The following is a 22,939-nucleotide window of genomic DNA, read 5'->3' as shown; positions in this document are numbered from 1 at the left end:
AGGTTCTTCGGGGGCTGGAGAGATGTCTTAGCAGTTAAGGCGCTTGCCTGCAAAGCCTAAAAACCCAGGTTTGATTCCCCAGGATCCATGCAAACCAGATATACAAGAAGGCACATGTATCTGGAGTTTCTTTGCAGTGGCTAGAGGCCCTAGTGAGCCCTTCATATTCTCTCTCTCTCTCTTTCCCTCTCTCTGTATCTGCCTCTTTCTTGCTTTCAAATAAATAAATAAAAATATTTTTAAAAAGCAAAAGAAGCCAGGTGTGGTGGTGCACACCTTTAATCCCAGCACTTGGGAGGCACAGGTAGGAGTATTGCCATGAGTTCAAGGTCACCCTAAGACTACAGAAAAAAAGAAAGAAAGAGAGAAAGAAAGAAAGAAAGAGAGAGAGAGAGAGAGAGAGAGAAAGAAAGAGGTTCTTCAAATATCAAACAGAATCATCTCTCCAGCTTATCCTCAGGGAACAAAACTGTTATAATTATTAAGAAAGGTGAGCTGGACATGGTGGTGCATGCCTTTAATCCCAGCACTTGGGAGGCAAAGGTAAGAGGATCACCATGAGTTCAAGGCCACCTGAGACTACATAGTGAATTTTAGGTCAGCCTGGGCTAGAATGAAACCCTACCTCGGGGGGGGGGGGCAGTAACCAGGTATGGTTACACACACCTTTAATCCCAGCACTCGGGAGGCCAAAGTAAGAGGATCACTGTGAGTTTGAGGCCAGCCTGAGACTACATAGTGAATTCCAGCTAAGCAGCAAGACCCTACCTCAGGAAAAAAAGAAAGAAAGAGAGGGGGTGGGGATGGGGAAGAAAGGTAGGTAGGTAGAAGTGACCTGCAGTCTCCCTGCCTTCTTTGTCATCCAGTGGAAAGACAGCTTAAAGAGTCTGTAAGTATTCCATTACAAACACAGTTATCAAAATGGCAATAATTGGGACATGAGCCCAGGGAGAAATGACATGTGAATATGTCACAATGTTAAAACCTTCCTTCTGACAGAAGACCTAATACCTAACGCACAGCGCTTTTAGATCTCCCTACCCGATGCAGCTTTAGCTGATTAGGCTCCTCATTACTGCATACACATACATACTGAAGTGAGAACATCTCCAAGACCACATGAGCTCCAGAGAGTGTTCCAGTTCATCTGTCTGATAGCTGGTGACAGCATCCCAGCTGCCAAGTGGTCTTCCTACACTTCCTATCAAGTCATGTCCCTTCTGTTTATAGATGACAAGACCCTGAGCAAGACAAAGGGAGAGAAGTGTGCAGAGGATAACATCTAGGCAAATCTAGGAAGAGATGAGACCTCTCAAAAATACTACCTGAAGCTGGGTGTGGTGACGCATGCCTTTAATCCCAGCACTCGGGAGACTGAGGTAGGAGGATCACCATGTGTTCGAGGCCACCCTGAGACTACAGAGTAACTTTCAGGTCAGCCTGAGCTAGAGTGAGACCCTACCTCAAAAACTCAAAAACAAAAAAAAAAAAACACTACTTGAGGGCTGGAGAGATGGCATAGTGGTTAAGGTGCTTGCCTTCAAAACCAAAGGACCCAGGTTCAATTCCCCAGGACTCATAAGCCAGATGTACAAGTTGATGCATGTATGTGGAGTTCGTTTGCAGTGGCTAGCAGCCCTGGTGTGCCGATTCTCTCTCTATCTGCCTCTCTTTTCTTTTTTTCTCTCTCTCTCTCAAATAATAAATAAATAAATAATATTTCTTTTTTTAATTTTTATTAACATTTTCCATGATTATAAAATATATCCCATGGTAATTCCCTCCCGCCCCGCCCCACCCTCACACAATAAATAATATTTCTAAAAAGTACTATTAGAGGATACCACCACTAATCTAAGTAACTCACTTCCTCAACAGATTTCAATAATTTATTCTATTTTTTTTTGTTTTATTTTTTCAAGGTTGAGTCTCGCTGTATCCCAGGTTCCATTCCCCAGTACCCACGTACAGCCGTGTGCACAGTGGCGCATGCACCTGGAGTTCATTTGCAGTGGCTGGATGCCCTGGCACGCCTATTCTCTCCACCCACCCACCCCCAGTCTGTCTCTCGCCTCCCTATCTCTCTCTGCTTACAAATAAATAAATAAATAAATATAAATATATTTTTTCAAAGCCAGGAGTGGTGGTGCTTGCCTTGAATCCTAGCATCCAGGAAGCAAAAGTAGAAGGATCACTGTGTGAGTTTAAAGCTTGCCTGAACTACAGAGCGAATTTCAGGTCAGCCTAGGCTAGAACCAGACCCTACCTCAAAAAACAACAACAACAAAAAACATTCTCTAACTGCTTCTAAAGCAATGAGAACCTGTTTGGGGGAAAAGTTCCCTTACACTCTCAGGACAGAACTCAATTACTCTCCCATTTCTTCAGCACCATAATCTGCCAACATCTATGATTCAGAAAAGCTAATTTTTGAGCCAAACACATACATCACACTTGCAGTTTTAGGTGGTATTACTAACTCAAATACTATTCACTTTAGTCACATAACCATAAATCACATTAAACCATTTATAGGCTGATTTTTGTTGTTGTTGTTGTTCATATAATTGAAGCAAGAGGCCTGACTCATTTAAAAGGTCTGGGCAAAGGAGATAGATCAGTAGTTAAAGGTGCTTGCTTGCAAAGCCTGCCAGGCCATGCTCCCTTATGTGCATCTGACTTTATCAAGATTCCTCAGTAGTGACATAAAGCCAAATGCACAAAAGGGCGCATGTATCTGAGGTTCGTTTGAAGTGGCAAAGGCCCTGGGATACCCATTCTCATTCTCTCTCTTCCTGCTCATAAATAAATAAATAAATAAATTTTTTTTAAATTTTTCGAGGTAATGTTTCACTCTAGCCCAAGCTAACCTGGAATTTACTATATAGTCGCAGGGTAACCTCAAACTTGCGGTGATCCTCCTACCTCAGCCTCACAATTGTTGTTATTGGTTTTTTTTTTTTTTTCTTAAAAATGGTAGTTCTACTTCAGAATGTACCTGCCCTGCTACTATTTCAATTCCTTGATTCCTTCTCTTCCACAAGTGGCACCACCAAAAAGGTCTGTGCTGATGTAGGCCCCTCTCATTATGGTCCTTTCTCTCATGTCTATCTCCAAGTGTATTGCCCTGGTATGTACGTTCATACATACCAGAAACACCAAAAAAGGGAGCAAGGCAACCTGTTCTTCTGAGAAAGAGATGGACCACTTCAAAAAAAAGTAAAGAGAAGCCAGGCATGGTGGCACACACCTTTAATCCCAGCCTTTGGGAGACAGAGGCAGGAGGATCACGTTGAGTTTGAGGCCACCCTGAGAGTACATAGTGAATTCCAGGTCAGCCTGGGCTAGAGTGAGACCCTACATTAAAGAAAAAAAGAAGAGCATTCCCTGAGGGCCTAAGCATATGCAAGGTACTTAACAAGCACAAGGATACTGGTCTAACCTCTGGCCAACAATCCAAGCCAGTTGTCTGTGTGACCACATGGCAAGTAACAACAAGAAAGTCCTGAATCCCTCCAAGGTACCTTGTTCACTACATACTATACTCAGCACAGCTTGTTCTAATTATATGTTAATATCTGTCTCTAATTATCAAAAGCATAAATAATCACCCTATTTCTTTCTGCACCTCCGATTCTAACACACCAACACACAGCAAGTACTTGAAAGTTACATATGTCTGCTCTGTGTAAGAATCTATTTATTGGGGCTGAGGAGATGGCTTAGCAGGTAAGAATGTTTGTCACATAAGCATGAGGTCCTGAGAACTCCTGGGACTGCCCAAATTCAATTCTTCACCACTAATGTAAGATGCATGAATAATAGTTGATGTCAAGAGACAAGAAAGACACCAGGCACTATAAAATCAACAGGAATGATAGAAGGTAATACACACCTTTCAGTAATGACCATGAATCTATCAAAACACACAAAGGCTAACAGAATGGATTGAAGGCAGGAAGCTTCTGATCTCCAAGACTCCAAGAAATTCACCTCTCCATAGAAGACAGATGTAGGTGCCTTTGGGTGAAAGGATGGAAAATAACTTCAAGCAAATGGGGCCAGGAAACAAGTATGTGTTGCTGTTCTAATATCTGACCGGAGAGACTTCGAGCCAACAGTAGTCAGAGGAGATAAAGTAGGCTACTTTACTGATTAAGGGAGCAATCCAACAAGAGGACATTAAAATTCTAAATACACATACACTAAACATGGGTGCACGTAATTGCATCAGACAAACACTTCCACATGTAAAGTCTTATCCCCAGCACAATAAGAGTAGGTAATTTCAATATTCCACTCTCACCTATCGACAGGTTGTCTTACCAAAAGTAAACAGAAAAGCATCTGGAATAAATGACATAGAACAAATGAATTTAACAGACATATACAAGACATTCCATCCAAATGCTGCAGAATACACATACTTCTCAGCGGGACATGGACATTCTCTAAAATAAATCATGTATTAGGACACAAAGCAAACCTTAACAAAGAAGAGTGAAATAATTCCTTGTATTTTACCTGATCACAATGGAATAAAACTACTGGTCAACAGCAAGAGAGACTATAGAACATACACAAACTTATGGAACTTCAACAGTACATGACTGAATGATCAATGGGACACTGAAGAAACCAAGGGAAAAAAAAAAATTCCTAGAACCAAATGGTAATGAAAACACAACATACCAAAACCTTTGGGACACAATGAACAGAGTCCTAAGAGGTAACCTTATAGCTTTAAGTACCTATATTAAGAAATCATAGAGCATTAGGTATAGTACATGCCATTAATCCCAGCACTAAGAAGGCAGAGGTAGAAGGATCACTATGAGTTCAAGGACAGCCTGGGCTAGAATGAGACTCTACCTCAAAAAAAAAAAAAAAAAAAAAAAAGATAATAAACCATGGAAGTCTCAAATAAATAATTTAATGATATACCTTATGACAAACCAAAAACCAGTAAATGTAAAGAAATAATTGTGATCAAGGCAGAAATTAATGAAACAAATAAAAAGTAATACAATGAATCAATGAAACAAAGAATTGGTGTTTTGAAAGGGTACACAAGATTGATAAATCCTTAGTAAAGCCTGAAGACCCAAATTAATAAAAATAGAGATGATAAGGGAGCCATTAGGACAGATACCAATGAAAATCAGAAATTCATAAGGATATGCCTTAAAAAACATATAATCCACTAAAGTGGAAAATCTAAAAGAAATGTATGAATTTCTAGATACATATGACCTACCAAAATTAAACCATGATGAGATAAATCATTTAAATAAATCTTACACAAGCAGTAAGACTGAAGAAGCAGTTATATAAAAACAATCTCCCAACTGAAAAATGCCCAGATGGATGCCCTGGTGAATTTCACCAGACCTTCAAAGCAGAACAAGGATTTGTTGTTGTTGTTGTTTGGAGTGAGAGTCAGTAGAGGCCAGGAATCTAGAAAGAAGCCATGAAAAGGGAGAAAGGGTGCTTAAGGAAGGGTAGAAGTCATGTGATATGAAAGCCAAGGGACTGAGAGTGGAAAGGTTTAAGGCGAGATGAGGGTGGGGGGTAGAGGAGAGGAGGGGTTTAGGGGCAGGTTAATAAAAACTAAAGATAGACAAAAAAGCCATATGAAAACCTACTTCTTTTGTTAGCTAATAATTAAAGCCGGGTATGGTGGCATACACCTTTAATCCCAATTCTTAGGAGGCAGAGGTAGGAGGATCTCTGTGAGTTCGAGGCCATCCTGAGACCACATAATGAATTCCAGGTCAGCCTGAGCTACAGTGAAACCCTACCTCAAATATAAATATAAATACATGTATATATACACATATATATATTTGAGGTAAGGTTTCAAATATAAATGCATATATATATATTTATATTTGACGTAAGTTATATATATGTATACACACATACATATATGTATATATGTGTGTATGTATATATACACATATATATGTATATATATACACACACACACACACACACACACATATATGCACACACATATACATATAAAAAAATAGCTTGAGGGCTATTTTTCTAGGCAGATGGATCAGAAGTTCAAGGCACTTTCTTGTTTGCAAAGCCTGCCAGCCTAGGTTCAGTTCCCCAGTACCTATGTAAAGCTAGATGCACAAAGCGGTGCATGCATCTGCAGTTTGTTTGCAGCAGCAAGAAAGCCTAGTGTACCCACTCATTATCTCTCTCTCCTTTCTCTCTCTCCCTTCACAAATAAAAACAGAAAACTTTTCTTTTGGTATTTTCGAGGTAATCTCACTGTAGCCCATACTGACCTGGACTCACTCTATAGCCTCAGGCTAGCCTCAAACTCATAGCAATCTTCATACCTCTGATACAAAGCCCAGCTGAAAAAAAATTTCTAAGTAGCTTGATCAAGCCAGGCATGATGGTGCACACCTTTCACTCCAGCACTCAGTAGACTGAGGTGGGAGGTTTCACATGAGTTTAAAGCCAGTCTGGGGCTACAGAGTAAATTCCAGTTCAGCCTGGGCTAGCATGACACCCTACCTCAAAAAAAAAAAAAAAAAAAAAAAACACCAAAGAAAAAAATTTTTAAAGTCCCAGTGCCAGGGCAGTGGGATACCAGTGAGTTGCTTGCTGGGCAGAGTCCCCTGAGGCCCCAAAGAATATAGGCTATTGCTACTGTTCTTGGCTGCCCACCAGAATTAGATGGTAAGACTCCAATGCTGAAGACACAACACACTTTGGTAGCAGGACTGATAAACTGGAACTGAGCTGGAAACTTCCCCCTGCTGGCTCCCTTTCATAGTATTGGAAGGTACTTTGCAGGCTGCTGGGGAGAAAAATCAACACTCTTACCTAGCACTATACTCTGCGTGCTATATGACTGACCATACAAGCAAGATGTGCCCACTTGTGCAATAGTGGCATGACTATTATGGCAATAAACAAATACTCTAACTGAATTTGAGGCCTGCTCTACAGGAGGGCATTCATGCTTGGTACTGAAAACCTGTTCAAAAGCCTACGGAGGTCATAAAGCCTAGGAGGGAAGCTACTCCTGATGTTTGGCTAAATGGATGTGTTGTGCACATCAAACTGCCATTTGAATATGTATGTTCATACCCATAGATTAGTGCTGCTCTCAGCTTCGGTCAGGGAAGCATCTTTCTGCAGTTGGCAGTGACTACTACTCAAAATTTATTCAAATGTTTAAATAAGTGATTGTAGAATGCTCAGCATCAAGTGAGATGTGTATATCACCCCCGCCCCCCAAGTCTCAGGGAACATTGCAGAAGAGGGTACAGAAAGAATGTAAGAGCCAGAGGATAAGGATGAGTGCTAAAGAACACTATCTCACACAGCTCACAGCTGCTGTGGTTACCTGCACAATATTGGGCCCATCAACATTCTGTCATGGGTGGTGGGGGAGGGCATGAGACCCTCATTCCTCCTTGAGGACTCATGGCAGTTAATGGTTGCTAGGGTTGGGGGAATACATCTTCTTTAGTGACACAGCCACTAGTTAAGTTGCATGTGCTCTGACAAATGCTGCCTCACCCGTGCTCACACAAGCAGCCCTAATTAAACTCCAGGTCTTTCTCCCGTACACACACGAATGTCAAAGTACAAGAGGAAAGAAGGAGTGCAGCAGGATGGAGAGGGAAAAAGAGATAGTGGGAAGTGATTATGATCAAAATATATTATGTACATGCTAAAGAATTGTCAGCAGGGCTAGAGAGATGGCTAAGTGGTTAAAGCACTTGCCTGTAAAGTCTGCAAAGCCTAAGGACCCAGGTTCAATTCCCCAGTACCCATGTAAGCCAGAAGCACAAGGTGGCACATGCGTCTGGTGTTCATTTGCAGTGACTAGAGGCCCTGTGTGCCCATTCTCCCTGCCTCTTTCTCTCTCAAATAAATAAACATTTTTTAAATTGTCAGTAAGCAAAAATGTAGAAAAGAATTCCTACTATAAGAGCAGTTTTATAAAAATCCAAGTGAGCTCTGTTACTGTTGCTACTACTAGGCGTGCAGATAATAGGGAAGAAAGCCAACAGAACCACTTTTCAGGAGCACAGAGAGGAGTAAACACCTCCGAGACAAAGTGTCAGCAGCAGGAAAACCAATAAGACATGCTGCATCAGCAAAACCACAGCAGGCACACCCCATTATTCATCTCCGCCAAATTATCACCTTCCTCCCCTGCTCCGTGTCTGCAACAACAGTCACTAGAAATAAAGCTGCTACAACTGAAGCAGCCAAAATCCATTGCCATGGAAAGGGGCTGAGGCTGAGCTCAGCTGGAGCTCCCATTTCCAGGCACTCCGTCGGGTGCCAGTGCAAACTACGGCTCTGAAGAAAGCCTTCAACACAGGCACCGCAGCTCTCTGCGTTTCCAGCCTGCCACTACCCAAGCCCCCCCCCCCCCGTGCTCCTCCTCCCACGAAGCTTTCTTTAGCTTTTTCCACCATCTCCAACATGTCTAAGAATTGAGTAACAGCATGAGAGAAATGAAGCTGACGGCAGACGGCTTTACTCTTCCTTTAGGCACACTGCATTGTGACAAGTGTGTGCATGGCAACATGAACAGCACTGGTCATTTTCTGATGCTAGTGACCCTGATGGTCCACCTGATCTTGCTGGTCCTAGAATTGCTCATCCAGTAACCGAGGGAGTTAGACCATCTTCAGCATTTTCTCTATTTCTCAAATCTAGTTTCAACTGTTGGAAAAGTAACATGCCAGAGAGCTGGAAGGTGGATCTGGTTGTTTTGGTTTTTTAAATTATAAGCAAACTTCATTATGCAAGCTCCCCCTGGACTACTGGAAGAACAGATCAAAGTTAACTGGACTAGCCAGGTGCTCTAAGGAGTACTCTAAAGAAGAAACTTAAAGCTGTAGACTGACTGTAGGAGGGAGGAAGGAAACCTGCTTCAGAACTGCCTCACTGACAGTTAAAGGACTTCTGAGTTAATCAGGTTTTCCTTTGTAATTAATACAACAGCATCTGCATATGGGCTGCCAGAAGGTAACAGCAGGGCCTCTCAGCTGGCGCACATTAACCCTGCCAACTCTGGCTGCAGGAAAATTCATATGAAATTTTCCTAAATGCAAATCAAGGCTTAGTCTCTCTCCTTGTGGTGGTGGTTCTTAAACACAGAATATCTTGACTCAAGTTCCTTATAAATAAAGGTTCAAGTTAGAAGGAAGAAAAGCAAGTCATTCGGTTTATCTGTTCTACATACCATTTTTGATCTGTTTCTAAACGTTGATTTTTTTTTTATTTGCCTCATCTCAATGCATGAGATTCTACCAAAGACTATGGTCCTCATTTATAAATGAGACAGAAGATTAAAAAAAAAAAAAGCCCACTTAGGCAGGTGGCTTCTCCACTTACGTAAGAAGACAACAGGGCTATGTAAAAACTGCACCTTGATCTCAGTGGGTACTAGAAAATGTCCCAGCACATTGTTTCCCAGTCTAGGGCTAACCACAGAAAAAAAGTTCTAATAGTTGTTGGACTCCAATCTAAAACTAACTGATATGAGCTGTGGTGGTTTGATTCAGGTGTCCCCCATAAACTTAGGTGTTCTGAATGCTAGGTTCCCAGCTGATGGAGATTTGGGAATTAATGCCTCCTGGAGGGAGTGTATTGTTGGGTGCGGGCTTATGGGCTTTATAGCCAGTTTCCCCATGCCATTGTTTGGCACACCCTCCTGTTGCTGTGGTCCACCTTATGTAGGCCAGGGGGTGATATCCACCCTCTGCTCATGTCATCGTTTTCCCCTGCCATCGTGGAGCTTCCCCTCGAGCCTGTAAGCCAAAATAAATCTCTTTTTCCCAGAAGCTGCTCTTGGTTGGGTGATTTCTACCAGCAATGTGAACCGGACTGCAACATGAGCCCTATGAAAGTTGCCCCAAACAATAAGGAATAAGACCTGGGCAGAAAAACAGAATAGCCAACAAATTATGGTAGTGCACTCTTGTAATCCCAGCACTTGGGAAGTAGAGGCAAGAGGAGCAGGAGTCTGAGCCAGCACAGGCCACATGAAATCCTGTCTTATAAGCAAGCAAACAACAACAACAACAACAAATCAGAATTTCTACTAGCTGATGTACATTCAAAAATGTTAGGTTATTAGGCTGCAGAGATGGCTCAAGCAGTTAAGGTGCTTGCCTACAAAAGCCTTATTACATAGGTTCAGTTCCCCATTACCCACGTAAAGCCACATGCACAGGATGGCACATGTGTCTGGAGTTCATTTGCAGCAGCTAGAGGCCCTGGTGTGCCCATTCTCATTCTCTCTCTCTCCCAGGTGTGGTGGCGCACGCCTTGAATCCCAGCACTCAGGAAGCCAAGGAAGGAGGATCGCTGTGAGTTTGAGGCCAGCCTGATACTACATAGTGAACTCCAGGTCATCCTGGGCTAGAGTGAGACCTTATCTTGCAAAAAGCAAAAAAAAAAGGCTAAGTTATTTTATACAAAATTTCTAGTCACTTCTGTAAAAGAAACTATAAGTACTTTTCCAAGAAGTTGTGTGAGTGTGCGTGTACAGCATGTCTGTGGAGGCCAAGGGACAACTTTGTGTGTCAGTCCTCACCTCCCACTTCGTTTGAGGCAGGGTCACTCATTTCTTGTTCACCACTGTGTTTGCCAGCCTAGCTGGCCTGTGAGCTTCCAGGCGATTCTCCTGTCTCCATCTCCCTTCCAGCCCTAGGGTGCGCAGGGATTACAGCTGCAAGCACCGAAGTCCAGTTGTATATGGGGCCTGGGGACCCAAACACAGGGCCTCGCACTTGCATGGCAAGCACTTTATCCTCTGAGCCATCGCCCCACCCCTCCAAGAAGTTCTTAACATTTTACTCATCAACCAGGCTATACTAGTATTTGCATTTGAAGTTGAGACTTTTAAAAAAAGAAGTGTTTCAAAGAAATGCTAATGACATATTTATGTCACTAGTGACCTATTAGGAAACTTTTATATTTTGTTTGTTTTGTTTTTCAAGGTAGAGTCTCAGGGTGGCCTTGAACTCATGGCAATCCTACCTCTGCCTCCCAAGTGCTGGGATTAAAGGTGTGAGCTACCACGCCCAGCAGAACACTGATTTTTGCAGTAATGGCAACTATACCAATGCACACCCCTTCTCGCCTATCTTCCATCCCAATCAATAATATATGCCTGTGAAAGGTGAGCCAAGGACAGAGCAAGGACAGCCTGTGGCCAAGGTAGACACGACACTACTTGGAAGCAAGTGCCTTTTAACCACACAGCCTTCTCTCCAGCCGGAAGGCACTATTTGGAGGAAGTACAAGTCTGCACCTTTGCCTTGGTATACAATTACAACTTATTGGAACCCAAAAGTAGTGCCCAAAGTATGGCACTGTAGCATGCTGAATACTTTGAATGAAAGAAGACTGGAAGACCTCTGAAATAAAGTCTTCTTCCAATTTTCTCTTGCCCTCCTGTATGTCATCCTCCTTTCTCCCCCAGAGTGAGTCACAGAGACCAGAAATCCTCTTCCCCAAGGTTGTCATGTAAAGTTAGCAACCCGTTATCTCAAAGCCAGCCATGAAACCTAGAATATTCACTCTCCCCTCTTTTTTTGGGGGGGGGTGTCAGCATTTCTTGTTTTGAAACAGGATCTCAATACATAGCCCAGGCTAACATTGAACATGGCAATTCTACTTTCTCCTACATTCAGCCTCCTGAATGCTGGGATGATAGGTGTGAGCCACCACAGCGGCTCATCTCCCTTCTTTCTTAACTCTAGTAGGGTACTGCCCATACCTGGGAAGAAAGTCCAAGAAGACAGGCCTTGTTAGGTACCCTCAGATGAATTCTACTAGATTATTATACCTTGTCTAATCATACTTCTACACAGCTCTTCCTTCTTCATCAAACTAAGTATCTGGTGGCTCAGGAGAGATGACTAAATTTTTTTTAATTTTTATTTATATATTTAAGTTTTTGGAGGGGGGGGTTTCAAGGTAGGGTCTCGCTCTAGCTCAGGCTGACCTGGAATTCACCATGTAGCCTCAGGCTGGCCTGAAACTCACAGAGATCTTATCTTTGCCTCCTGAATGCTGAGATTAAAGGTGTGCACCACCATGCCCCGCTTATGTATTTAATTATTTCTGTGCATGGGCACATAGGTGCAGGTGCATGGGGTGGGGAGGGCAGGCCAAGTCTCTTGCCACTACAAACCAATGCCAGGCGCTTGCACCATATTTTGCATTTGGCTTACATGGATGGCTAAGGAATTGAACTAGGGCTGGCAGGTTTTGCAAGCAAGGCTCTTTAACCACTAAGCCATCTCCTCAGACCCTATTTTTAAGAAGTAGATTGTTTCGGTACCTGGTAAGAAAGAGCCTCCCTAGAGGCTTACACTCCTTGGGAGCCATGGAAAGATGAGAAGGCAGCAGCCTGCTGACAAATTCCTTTCAAAGCAAAATGCTCCAGAGGCAGGTCATGCTAGAGAGGGAACAGAAACACAGCTGGCAGCTGAGGCTGTCATTTATGGGATGCAGAAATGGAAGCAGTTTTCTGAAGGAAGCCAAACCCATGCTCCACTGAGGGCTTCAAAAAATTTTTTGAAATAATTACAAAGAAACATAAATGCTGTCGGAACAATGCGCTTCATACTGACTCCTACTTGTTAACATTTTAAATGGTTTTACAAGAAAGCATATACAATTAGGAATGATTCAAAAGTAGGGATATGTCAAAACGATACTGGAACCAGCCTGAAGGGGGGATCATTGATCAAACAAGGAGTAATTTATGGACAAAAATAAAAATGGTACTAAAAGCCATAAACCACCAGAAAAAAAATTCACCAGTCTATAGCTGATCTAAACAAGGAATAAAGGAAAGCTCTTCATACCAGAATACAAACTAGTAAAGGAGGATATGAAACCCACCACTCTGAGAAGACCCTCCCACAAAAGATTCATCAAGTGCAAAGGGGAAAATGGTAAAGTTATGGAGGAGAAATCCAGAAGACACTCGCCTGATTGTGACCAAGCTTAATATCTCTGGCATGGGAGTAGTATCATGTGCTCTCTAGGGTGGAGAACATCATGCCATTTCTCTGCAAATCCTGGTAAGGACTCATGACTGAATCTATTCATTTCAAATATATGGACCCAGGTGTAGGTCATCTTATAGAATGCAACTCTTAAAACTTATTAAAGATATGAACATCAGGGAAAGGCCAAAGGGAGTCTGGAAGTCTGGAGTGACATGGAAATAAATGTGACATGCTTTTGGGGAAACATCAGGGATGCTCACCGGGATAGTGAGCAGAATTTGAGTACTGGATGGTGGCAAAGAATCTGTGTTAACTTCCTGACGAGAGTTGTTGCTGATATGCAAAAGCAGGTTCTTGTTTGGGACAAATGCACATTGGAATGCTTAGAGACTGCACCTTGTACTGCAACAACTCTGAAAAGATAATTTATATGAGAGGAGGGGTTGGTTATGGATCAAACTATTAAAATTTTCACCAGAAAATCAGTATGAAGCACATATGAGAACACTTTTCATTGTTCTGACAGCATTTATGTATCTTTGTAATTATTTCAATTTTTTGTTGTTGTTTTTAATGCAGGATCTCACTCTAGCCCAGGCTAACCTGGAACTCACTCTATAGCCCCAGGCTGGCCTCAACTCACCTACCTCAGCCTCCTTTGTGCTGGGATTAAAGATGTGTGACATCACATCCAGCTCAAAATATTTTTTTTTTTAATGATCCAAAGGAATAGTTTAGTAAAGAGTCAGATCTGGATCTCAGAAAACACTAAATACAATAACAGGATCTGGTATATTCCTGTCCATGGCTTCAATCATCCTGCAGCTAACTGGTGCCTCTTGGCTGGAGAGTGCAGGACACCAGTGGTTGAGAATGAGATTTCGAATCCAAGTCCACACGCTGAGCAGCATCACTGCGGCACAGGCACTCTGACAGAGCTTCCTATAAGCTCAAAGGCAGCAGTGGAGGAAACGACCCTGCAGGGCCTACAGTGGCGCCTTCTGTGTACTCCAGCGTAGAAACAATTCACCAGCTCTTCAAGGTCGCAGACCTCCTCCCTATGACATTTAACCAGTTTAAGTCTACGCTAACAAACCACTTTTCCAAGTTAAAGTGATAGAACTCTATGGAACAAGTACCAGAAGATCTGGCCCGCTCTTTAGCCAGCAGAAACTGAAACTGCTTTCCTAGCTGGGTTTTCTATGCCAAAAAACAAGGATGACTACTCCCAACTAGCTATTTTTCCTGACAACCTTCCTTGCATTTCCATATCTTCAAAATAACAAGAGCTAGACTAGTATATTTTCTGGAATATTTCTGAAAAGTAACATCCATCACAGTTCAGTCAGTTCCCCAATCTGGACAGAGGGAGTTTTCATAGAAACTAGACTTGTAACGTAGCTGCATCGAGTACAGAACCTGGGTCCTTGATCTGGAAAGTGTGGTTTTACTTTAAAGAATGAGAGGAGGGAAGGAAGGAGAGTGGGAGGGAAGGAAAAAGAGTGAATGAATGAGAATTAATTCTGTTTTATTCCCCATTATTTGGACTGGAAAGGATTAAAAAAAAAAAAAAAACCAAAGTGAAAGCTGCCTGACATAAATAAGGCATTAAAGCCCTTAATCTGTTGAAGCTAAATTTAGATACTTTCTGTCCAAGTAAAAGAAAGAGATAAAAGCATATTTTAAAAAAGAAATGTAAAATTTTAAAAATCAAAGGCTTTTATGAATAAATAACTAGACATGACTCTTCAAGACAATTCTGACACTTCATTTAGCTAGACATGTGAAAAGCAAACAATCCTCAAATCCCACTTTCTACCTTCCGGTCTAGAGAAAGGCCCCCCATGGGACAGAGCTGTGGTTCAAAGTTTCCTACTGCCACATGGCCCACAGCTGAGAAATACATCCAAGCCATTCACATTACCTAGCAAAGAGACAGAAACACATACTGCACACGATGGGCATTTCAACTGGGGACCAGTGGGTCCCCATGCTATGACTGGCTTTCCTTCAGAGTTTTGTTCTGGGCTTCAGATGAACATTGTTCTCAGAGCCTGATTTATGCATCTCAAAGCAGGGGGACACATATCTCAACCACTGCTGGGATCCCTGCTCTCTGTCAGGTGACCAGGATACCAAAACACCAAACTCTTCATTTGGCAAAGAACTCAATCATTACTGAAATATAGAAATGACCTATCCTGACACTGGACATCCCCACAGGGGACTCTAGACAGTTCCGAGAGATTAAGAAAGAAAAATTACATCTTCTATACACCTATCCCAGCACCAAGTAGGAAGCAAATCCACCATCCCAAGAGGCTAATTTCCTACAAAAAGGGCAAACTCAATGAGCCTTCCAACTGTTAGAAACACACACACAGACACACACACACACACACACACACACACACATCCTTGCACACACTTCACACTCTTGCTATTGGCTTCTCTGTAAATAACCTCTGAGGAAGACACAGAGATGAAAGACGCTCTAAAAGTAATAGTTATCAGTGCATTCCATAAAACAAGACAACTATCATTACTCTACCACAGAGAATAGAGCTCATTCTTACACTCAGTCACCAAACGAGAAGAGTGACTCAATTCTTCTTTATTTATTTGTTGATTGCAGTGCTGGAGATGAAAGCCAGGGTCTTGCACAGTCAGCACTCAACTCCTTATCACTGCGGGGGGGGGGGATGGGGAGCTCACTGTTTTGTCTGAGCTGGCCTTGAACGCCATCTCAAAACAATTAAGATAAAAGAATACCTCAGGTCTAACCATCTACCGAATGCAGATCACTGCTCTTTTTCTAGGGGTCCATACAGTAAGATGTGGGTGATTTTACAAAATGCTGTATCTTCTATAGGGAGAAAAATGCTCTTCTGCAATAAATATTAAATTGTCTTTAATTTCAAAGTATCACTGCAATATTTACTAGAAATGGAAGTAAATTAATTATGTCTCTATTATATGAAACATTACAGGTGTTATAGAGATGTGTAAAACAGTCTTCATCCTTAGGGGCTCATAATCCAGCCAGATGAATAAGATAATGTATCTTAGTTATTATGCAAGGAAGAAAACAATCACACTGAAGCAGTAAGGCCTTTTAGCCCAGCATGCACAGGCACACCTGGAATCCCGGCACTCAGGAGGCAGAGGCAGAAGGAATTCTAAGACAGAACCTACAGGAATTAAGTAATATGCACAATGTGAAATTTTTATTTCCCTTTATTTCAATGACATTTTTTTTTCAAGGTAGGGTTTTGCTCCAGCCCAGGCTAACCTAGAATTCATTACATAGTCTCAGGGTAGCCTCAAACCCATGATGATCTTCCTACCTCTGCCTCCCAAATAATGGGATTAAAGGCATGCACCACCACTCCCATCCAGTGACACATTTTTTTTTTTTTTCCGAGGCAGGGTCTCACTGTAGCCCAGGCTGACCTGGAATTCACTATGGAGTCTCAGGGTGGCCTCGAACTCATGGCAATCCTCCTTCCTCTGCCTCCCAAGTGCTGGGATTAAAGGTGTGCGCCACCATGCCCACCTTCAGTGACACATTTTTTGAGGTTTTATTTTTAATTCTGAGTACTAAACCCACAACTTTGCAAATGCTAAGCAAGTATTCTACTAATGAGGTACATCCTTGGGCCCAGAACACTGTTTCTGAGGTACACTTATCACAGGAAGAGACTTTTTTTCTCTCAACCTAGTGAAGCAGAGAACACAGGATGAGGTGAGGAAAAGAGAAAGAGCAAAACAAAATTTCACAACCATACTGGATCACTCAAGGTTCAGGAGGATTACCGAAAGTCTGAGGCCAGCCTGAGCTACATAAGGAAATCTTGTCTCAAAAGATAACAGTAACAGGGCTGGAGAGATAGTTCATCAGTTAAAGGCACTTGCTTGCAACACCTATGGCCCAGGTTCAATTCCCCAGTACCCACATAAAGCCAGATGCGCATAGTGGCACGTGCATCTGGAGTTTGTTTACAGCAGCCGGAGACCCTGGCATGTTCATGCTCACTTAAGCTCACTCTCTCTCTCTATGCCTATTTCTCTGTCTCAAGTAAATAGTAAAATAAAATAACAATAACAGAAATAATGACTTTTAAAACAAAACATACTGCAACTGATAACAAACTTAAAGGCTTTTTCTGCTAAGAGCAGGCAGAACTGCATAACCTTTTTATTTTATTTTATTTATTTGGGGCGTAGGGGAGGATGGGCACATCAGGGCCTCCATGCACTGCAAACTCCAGACACACACACCTCTTTGTGCATCTAGCTTACAAGGGTCCTAGGGAATCAAACCTGAGTCCTTTGGCTTTGCAGGCAAGTGCCTTAACCACTGAGCCATCTCTCCAGCCCTGTATAACGTTTTTAGTAGCATAGTGCCCTGTGCTGTGAGGAACCGATTTTCTCAGGAAAGGAAAATAAGGGAGGGGAAGAAAGACTAAAAGGGGAAGGTGCCGAGAGCTACTGTGTTTAGGAAGGTTATTTCCTCCCAAGTTTCTGATGAGTAAAGAGGCACACAATGGATGCTCTGAATGTCAGGGAGTGGAACCTGGAGTAAGGGAACTAAGGAGACCATGTCACATTTATATTCGCTGAATTAGATCAAGTCTCCCACTAAATCAGAGCTTCACAGAAAGCAAGGGAGCCTGTGAATGACTCATCTGTAACAAAGCCTCCACTGCAGAGGGCCTTTGTGTTCCCACTGCCACAGCAGGAAAGGACCAGGAGCTGCAGAGTTGGAAATGGCCTGCAAGTCTGGGGATCTGGGTCTAGATCTGGCTCCATGCAAAACTGCTCTGTCCCACAATCCATCTTCCTGCCTTAGTTTCCCCAAAACCCATGCTCCAACTCCCTAATGCAATACACATATTACATATGAAATTATATACCTGAGCTGTAATGTACATGGTCGCTAAATGTCTCAACTTTGTAAGGATGGCATTATCACTGAAATTTCATTGAGATTCACTGGCCTTTTTTTTTCCCGAGGTAGGGTCTCGCTCTAGCTCAGGCTGACCTGGAATCACTATGTAGTCTCAGGGTAGCCTCAATCTCACAGCAATCCTACCTCTGCCTCCAAAGTACTGAGATTAAAGGTGTGCACCACCATTCCTGGCTCATTAACCCTCTTTTTAAAAAATAATTTATTTATTTGCAAGCAGAAAGAGATAAAGAGAAACAGTGAGAGAGAATGGGCACATCAGGGCCTCCAGCTGCTACAAACTCCAGATGCATGTTCCACTTTGGGCATCTGGCTTTATGTGGATATCAGGGAATCGAATCTAGGTTGTTAGACCTTATAGGAAAGCACCTTAACCGCTGAGCCATCTCTCCAGCCTTCATTAACCCTGTTTTGTTTGTTTGCTGTTGTGACTTTTGGGGACAGTTACATAGCAGAGGCTAGCTGGAATTCTCGATGTATAGCTCAGGCTGGCCTTGAACCCAAGATCCCACTGCCTCGGCCACTTCAGTGTGCTGGGATTAGAACCATGCCACCATGCCTGGATAAACTATTTTATTCATATAAATTTCTAAGACAATACCCACTCTAAGTAAATACACTGTAAACGAATGCCTGTCAGGCTTTACGTGAGTGGCAGGGATTTAATACAGGCCTACAGGCTTTGCAAGCCAATGCCTTTAACCACTAAGCCATCTCCCCAGCCCCTCCATCTCCTTTTTCACTAGTGCTTTACTACATAGACCTGGCTGGCATGGAACCTTCTATGGAGTGCAGGCTGTCCTCAGACTTGCAATGATTCTCCTGACAGTGATCCCCTACTCTGCCTTTAGTGACCACACTGCACGCATTCACCAGCAAGCCTGGCCTTCCATCTTAACTTTTTTTTTAACTTCTTAATTTCTAAAACATTGGGGACATTATATTCTATACACTGACATGAGGGATAATAAAACTATCAAACTTAGTGCTGGGTATGGTGGCGAACATCTTTAATCCCAGCACTGGGGAGGCAGAGGTAGGAGGATCTGCCGCGAGTTCAAGGCCACCCTGAGACCGCACAGTGAATTCCAGGTCAGCATGAGCCAGAGTGAGACCCTACTTGGAAAAACCAAAAAATAAAAAAAAAAAAACTATCAAATTTAGGAGATAAATATTGTTTTAGGGTTCTTCCAGTTCTCTATGATTGAAATTAAAATACAAAGCTCTGGTATGTCACTATAAATAATATATAAAGAAAAAGAGGGCTGGAGGGATGGCTTAACCGTTAAGGCGTTTGCCTGCAAAGCCAAAGGACTCTGGTTCAATTCCCCAGGACCCACATTAGCCAGATGCACAAGGGGGCGCACATGTCTGGAGTTTGTTTGCAATGGCTGGAGACCCTGATGTGCCCATTCTTTCTCTCTCTCTTTCTCTCTCCTTCTTTCTCTGTCAGATAAATAAATAAAAATAAAAAACATATATAAAAAAAAGAAAAAGAAAAGCTGTTTAGCTCTTGTCATCCTTATTCTCCAATTTCAAATTTACAGCTAGTCCCTCGTATTCAGCTGCACAAATGTTATATTGCATTTAACTTAGAAGGGAACTGCCATTCTGAAATGATCATAACCTTCCAAAGGTTTATTAGGTTAAGAATTGACTACTTTCCTTCACATTCCAGGTTCCTATTAATCAGAAACCAACAGTCACAAAAGAAAGTTCAGATAGTTTCTGAGTGACTTTGACCTCACAAAGTTTCTCTCCTGCAAAGGAAGAGAACAAGAGCTTTTATGGTGTGGTTCTACTGTCTTTTGAAATGTGTGTGTGTGTCCACCAGAATCTCTTGCCAATGCGAAGGAATGCTAGACATATGTGCTACTTTTTGTGTCTGGCTTTACGTGGGTGCTGGAGAAATGAATCCAGGCTTCCAGGCTTTGCAAGCAAGTACCTGTTTTTTAACCACTGAGCCATCTCCCCAGCTCCAGTGATTCTACTTGCTAACATGATTACCTAAGCAGCTAGGAAGATGGCACCCCACAAACAGAAACAGCCACCTAATTTTCCCTGGTGCAGCTTCACTCCCAAAGATAGAATCCTCCAGTCTAACAGGAGGGAAGTATCATATAGAACAAAATCAAACTGCTCCTGATCGTGTTATCGGCACCCTCCCAGATTTTATTTAGGATGGACACACTCCAAAGGGTGAAGAGTTACATAGGCAAAAATTAGTTCATGATGCAATCAACCAGAAAAGCTATGAAGCAAAAATACAAAGGGATACTTGTATTTCTTAGATTGGCTTTTAAGAAATTAAAAAAAAAAAGCCAACCAAGATTCCTGAAAATTCGAAAATGTCCATGTAAGGTAAATCCTCTGATTTTGTTTAAGGTGTTAACTTTGAATTAGTTGTTTTCAAATAATTTTAAACAGGAGGGTGCTTTTTATGACACCCTATGGGAGAAACTTCTGTGCAGGGAAAGCAGCTTCAAATAAACTGTTAGGGGTGAAAGTCCATATCCTGGGGAGCCTTTTCACCAGTTGTTTTTCTGAAAGCTTCACAAAGCCGGTTCCCTCCACAAATTCATCTCAAGGATAGTAAAGCTCTGGCATAAGATATTGAAACCATAACTTCAGAAATGCTAGTCATCACCTTATATCTTTTATTCCCTGAGATAAAATAAAAGCCTTTACATTGATATCCAGGACAAATATGTGGGATAGTATCATCCAACAGTGTCAATCTCAGAATCTTACCAGCTCATCTTTATCACCACTTCCAGAATCTCGGACAAATTTTAAGATATTAAACATGAACCTTTGGGGACATAGGGTCCAACATACAAACTCACCTCAACTCCAGATTTGTTATCAGCATCTAAATCCATGTTTCTGAAAGTGTGTTTGCAGACCACCTGCATCAGAATTCCAGCATTTTTTTTAATGTTAAATTAGATTCTCAGGACCCACTTACAATCAGAATCTGTGAGATAGGCCTGGGATGTGGTATTTTTAATGCACTCCTGGAGTTGTTTCAATCCACACTTTCACTTGAGAATCACTAAATAAAAACCCATGGACCTATTTGCTGTATTGGCCACAAACTATCTATATGTATGGGACGCCGGTAGTTTCTCCCTCCCATTCTATTTCCTAATAAGACACAGTAGTTAAACTGTCTACTTCCCCCGCCAATAGCAGTTTAAAAGGGAACGGGAAAGATAAAAGACCGGGCAGGATTTAAAGTGCTTTGGGACCTACGGCATATCCCAAAAAAAGAACATCAAGATGGGCTAGAGTAGCTAATTTTCCAAGGGTTCAGGACGCCTCCCGCCCCCATCCAAAAAAAAAAAAAATTTTTTTTAAAGGTCCCTTTCTTTTCTAACTTTTTCACCATAAGCACAAATAACATCTCTGGGCAATTAATTCCCTGGCGCCCATCAGCAATGTTTTCCGTTGACAACTCTCAACTCTATTTTAAAAAACATCCCCTCTTCACGGGGCTGCCCTGTGCCTGGGGTGTGGGGGAGTCAAGCATTTGACACACTTAAACACACGCACACACGCACACATGCACACGCGCACACACAGCATCAAGGCTTCCTCGCGCTCCAGGGTCACCCCGCCTACATGGGGCTCACACCCACAACTGTGTCCCGCACCCCCAAACTCAGAGCGACGTTCCCACTCCTCCGCTGAACACACGCCCTCGGAGAGCCCCCAAGCCGGCTTCTGCCCGGGCGCCAGCGGCCCGCGGCCCTCCCCCAGGGATGTCCTCCCGCCCCGTCGCCGGTCCCCCAGGCCCGGGCCCCGCCACGCGGCCCCACGCCACGCCCGCCCTCCCTCTCGCCGTCTTGCACGGGGCGCGGGTGGCCGGGCCACGCTCCAGCTTCCCCCCGTCCCGCAAGGCCTGTCCTCCTCCTTACCCGCCGGCAGCCCGGTCTCCGCGACATCGCCGGCAGGGCCGAGCTCGGGCCCGCCGCCCGTGGGGGAGGAGGGAGCACCGTGGTTGTGGGAGCACTCGATGTCGCGGAAGAACTTCTGGGTTTCGCGCAGGTTCTGCCGCAGCCTCCCCAGGTAGCGGCGGTAGCGACCGAAACTCCGGCACAGCTCGCGGATCATTCCGCCGCCGCCTCCTCCCGGGCCGGGACCCGACACGGGCTCGCTGGCGCGCGGCAGCCCGTCGCCCTCCATCGCCGGTGTCAAGCCCGCTGTCTCCGCGGCTCGCTCCCCGCCGCTGGCCCGGCCTCCCTCCTCCCCGCCCCCTAGTGCTCAAGGAAGACGGAATCGGCCTCCCGACGCCCCCGCCTGCACGCTCAGGCTTCCAGCCTTCGTCACGGCTTCGACAAACAAGCTGGGCACGACGCACACGGAACCTTCCTCTCCGCGCTGCGGCAGAGCGAGGGGAAAACTCAAGGAGGGCGCTGTCGCCGCGTGGGCTCCTGGGACTTGTAGTGTGCGCTGAGGCCGAGGGCCGGAATGCCAATGGTGAAACTCGGGAAACAGTGGATGGGACTGATCCCTCCTTTGGTGGAAACTTCAACCTATCCTTGTGCTTAACACTCTGCCCTCGTGGAAAAATGTGTTCTTGCACGAGTCCTGGAGGAGAAGGAGGAACTTGTGGAATCTAGACGTCAGCAAAACTGTTGTGCCTTCAACACTGGGCCCAGCAAAATTCAATCATGGATGGATGGTGGAAGAGGGCGTGAGGCCCCCATCCCACCCTGAGGAGTTATTGACAGTCAGTGGTTGCGGGGGGAGGGGCTGGGGCAAGAGAAGTCGTTTTCTTCAGTGGTGTAGAAACTGGTAAATTGCATGTACTCTGGTAACTCCCCCACACACACATGCTCATGCAACAACCCCAATTAAATGCAGTGAGTTCCCCCCACATCACACACACAAGCATACACAGTGACATCAAGGTAGAAGGACAAGCGGATGAGATTCGGGA

General features: G+C 43.6%; 1 protein-coding gene across 3 annotated transcripts in view; it reads right to left on the bottom strand.

Annotated features, from left to right (window-relative positions):
- The window catches only part of Dstyk (dual serine/threonine and tyrosine protein kinase), a 70,301-nt gene extending 48,119 nt beyond the window's left edge, over positions 1-22,182 (bottom strand). For all 3 annotated transcript variants that reach the window (XM_004663550.2, XR_006637813.1, XR_006637814.1), the window contains exon 1: positions 21,915-22,182. In XM_004663550.2, the coding sequence (XP_004663607.1) occupies positions 21,915-22,182 (268 nt within the window). The remainder of the gene's footprint in view (positions 1-21,914) is intronic.
- Positions 22,183-22,939: the final 757 nt, after the last annotated feature.

Source organism: Jaculus jaculus, chromosome 1 (genome assembly GCF_020740685.1).
Source record: "Jaculus jaculus isolate mJacJac1 chromosome 1, mJacJac1.mat.Y.cur, whole genome shotgun sequence".
NCBI classification, from domain to species: Eukaryota; Metazoa; Chordata; class Mammalia; order Rodentia; family Dipodidae; genus Jaculus; species Jaculus jaculus.
The sequence above is the reverse complement of the archived record's forward strand: the minus strand, read 5'-3'. Positions and strand labels throughout refer to the sequence as shown.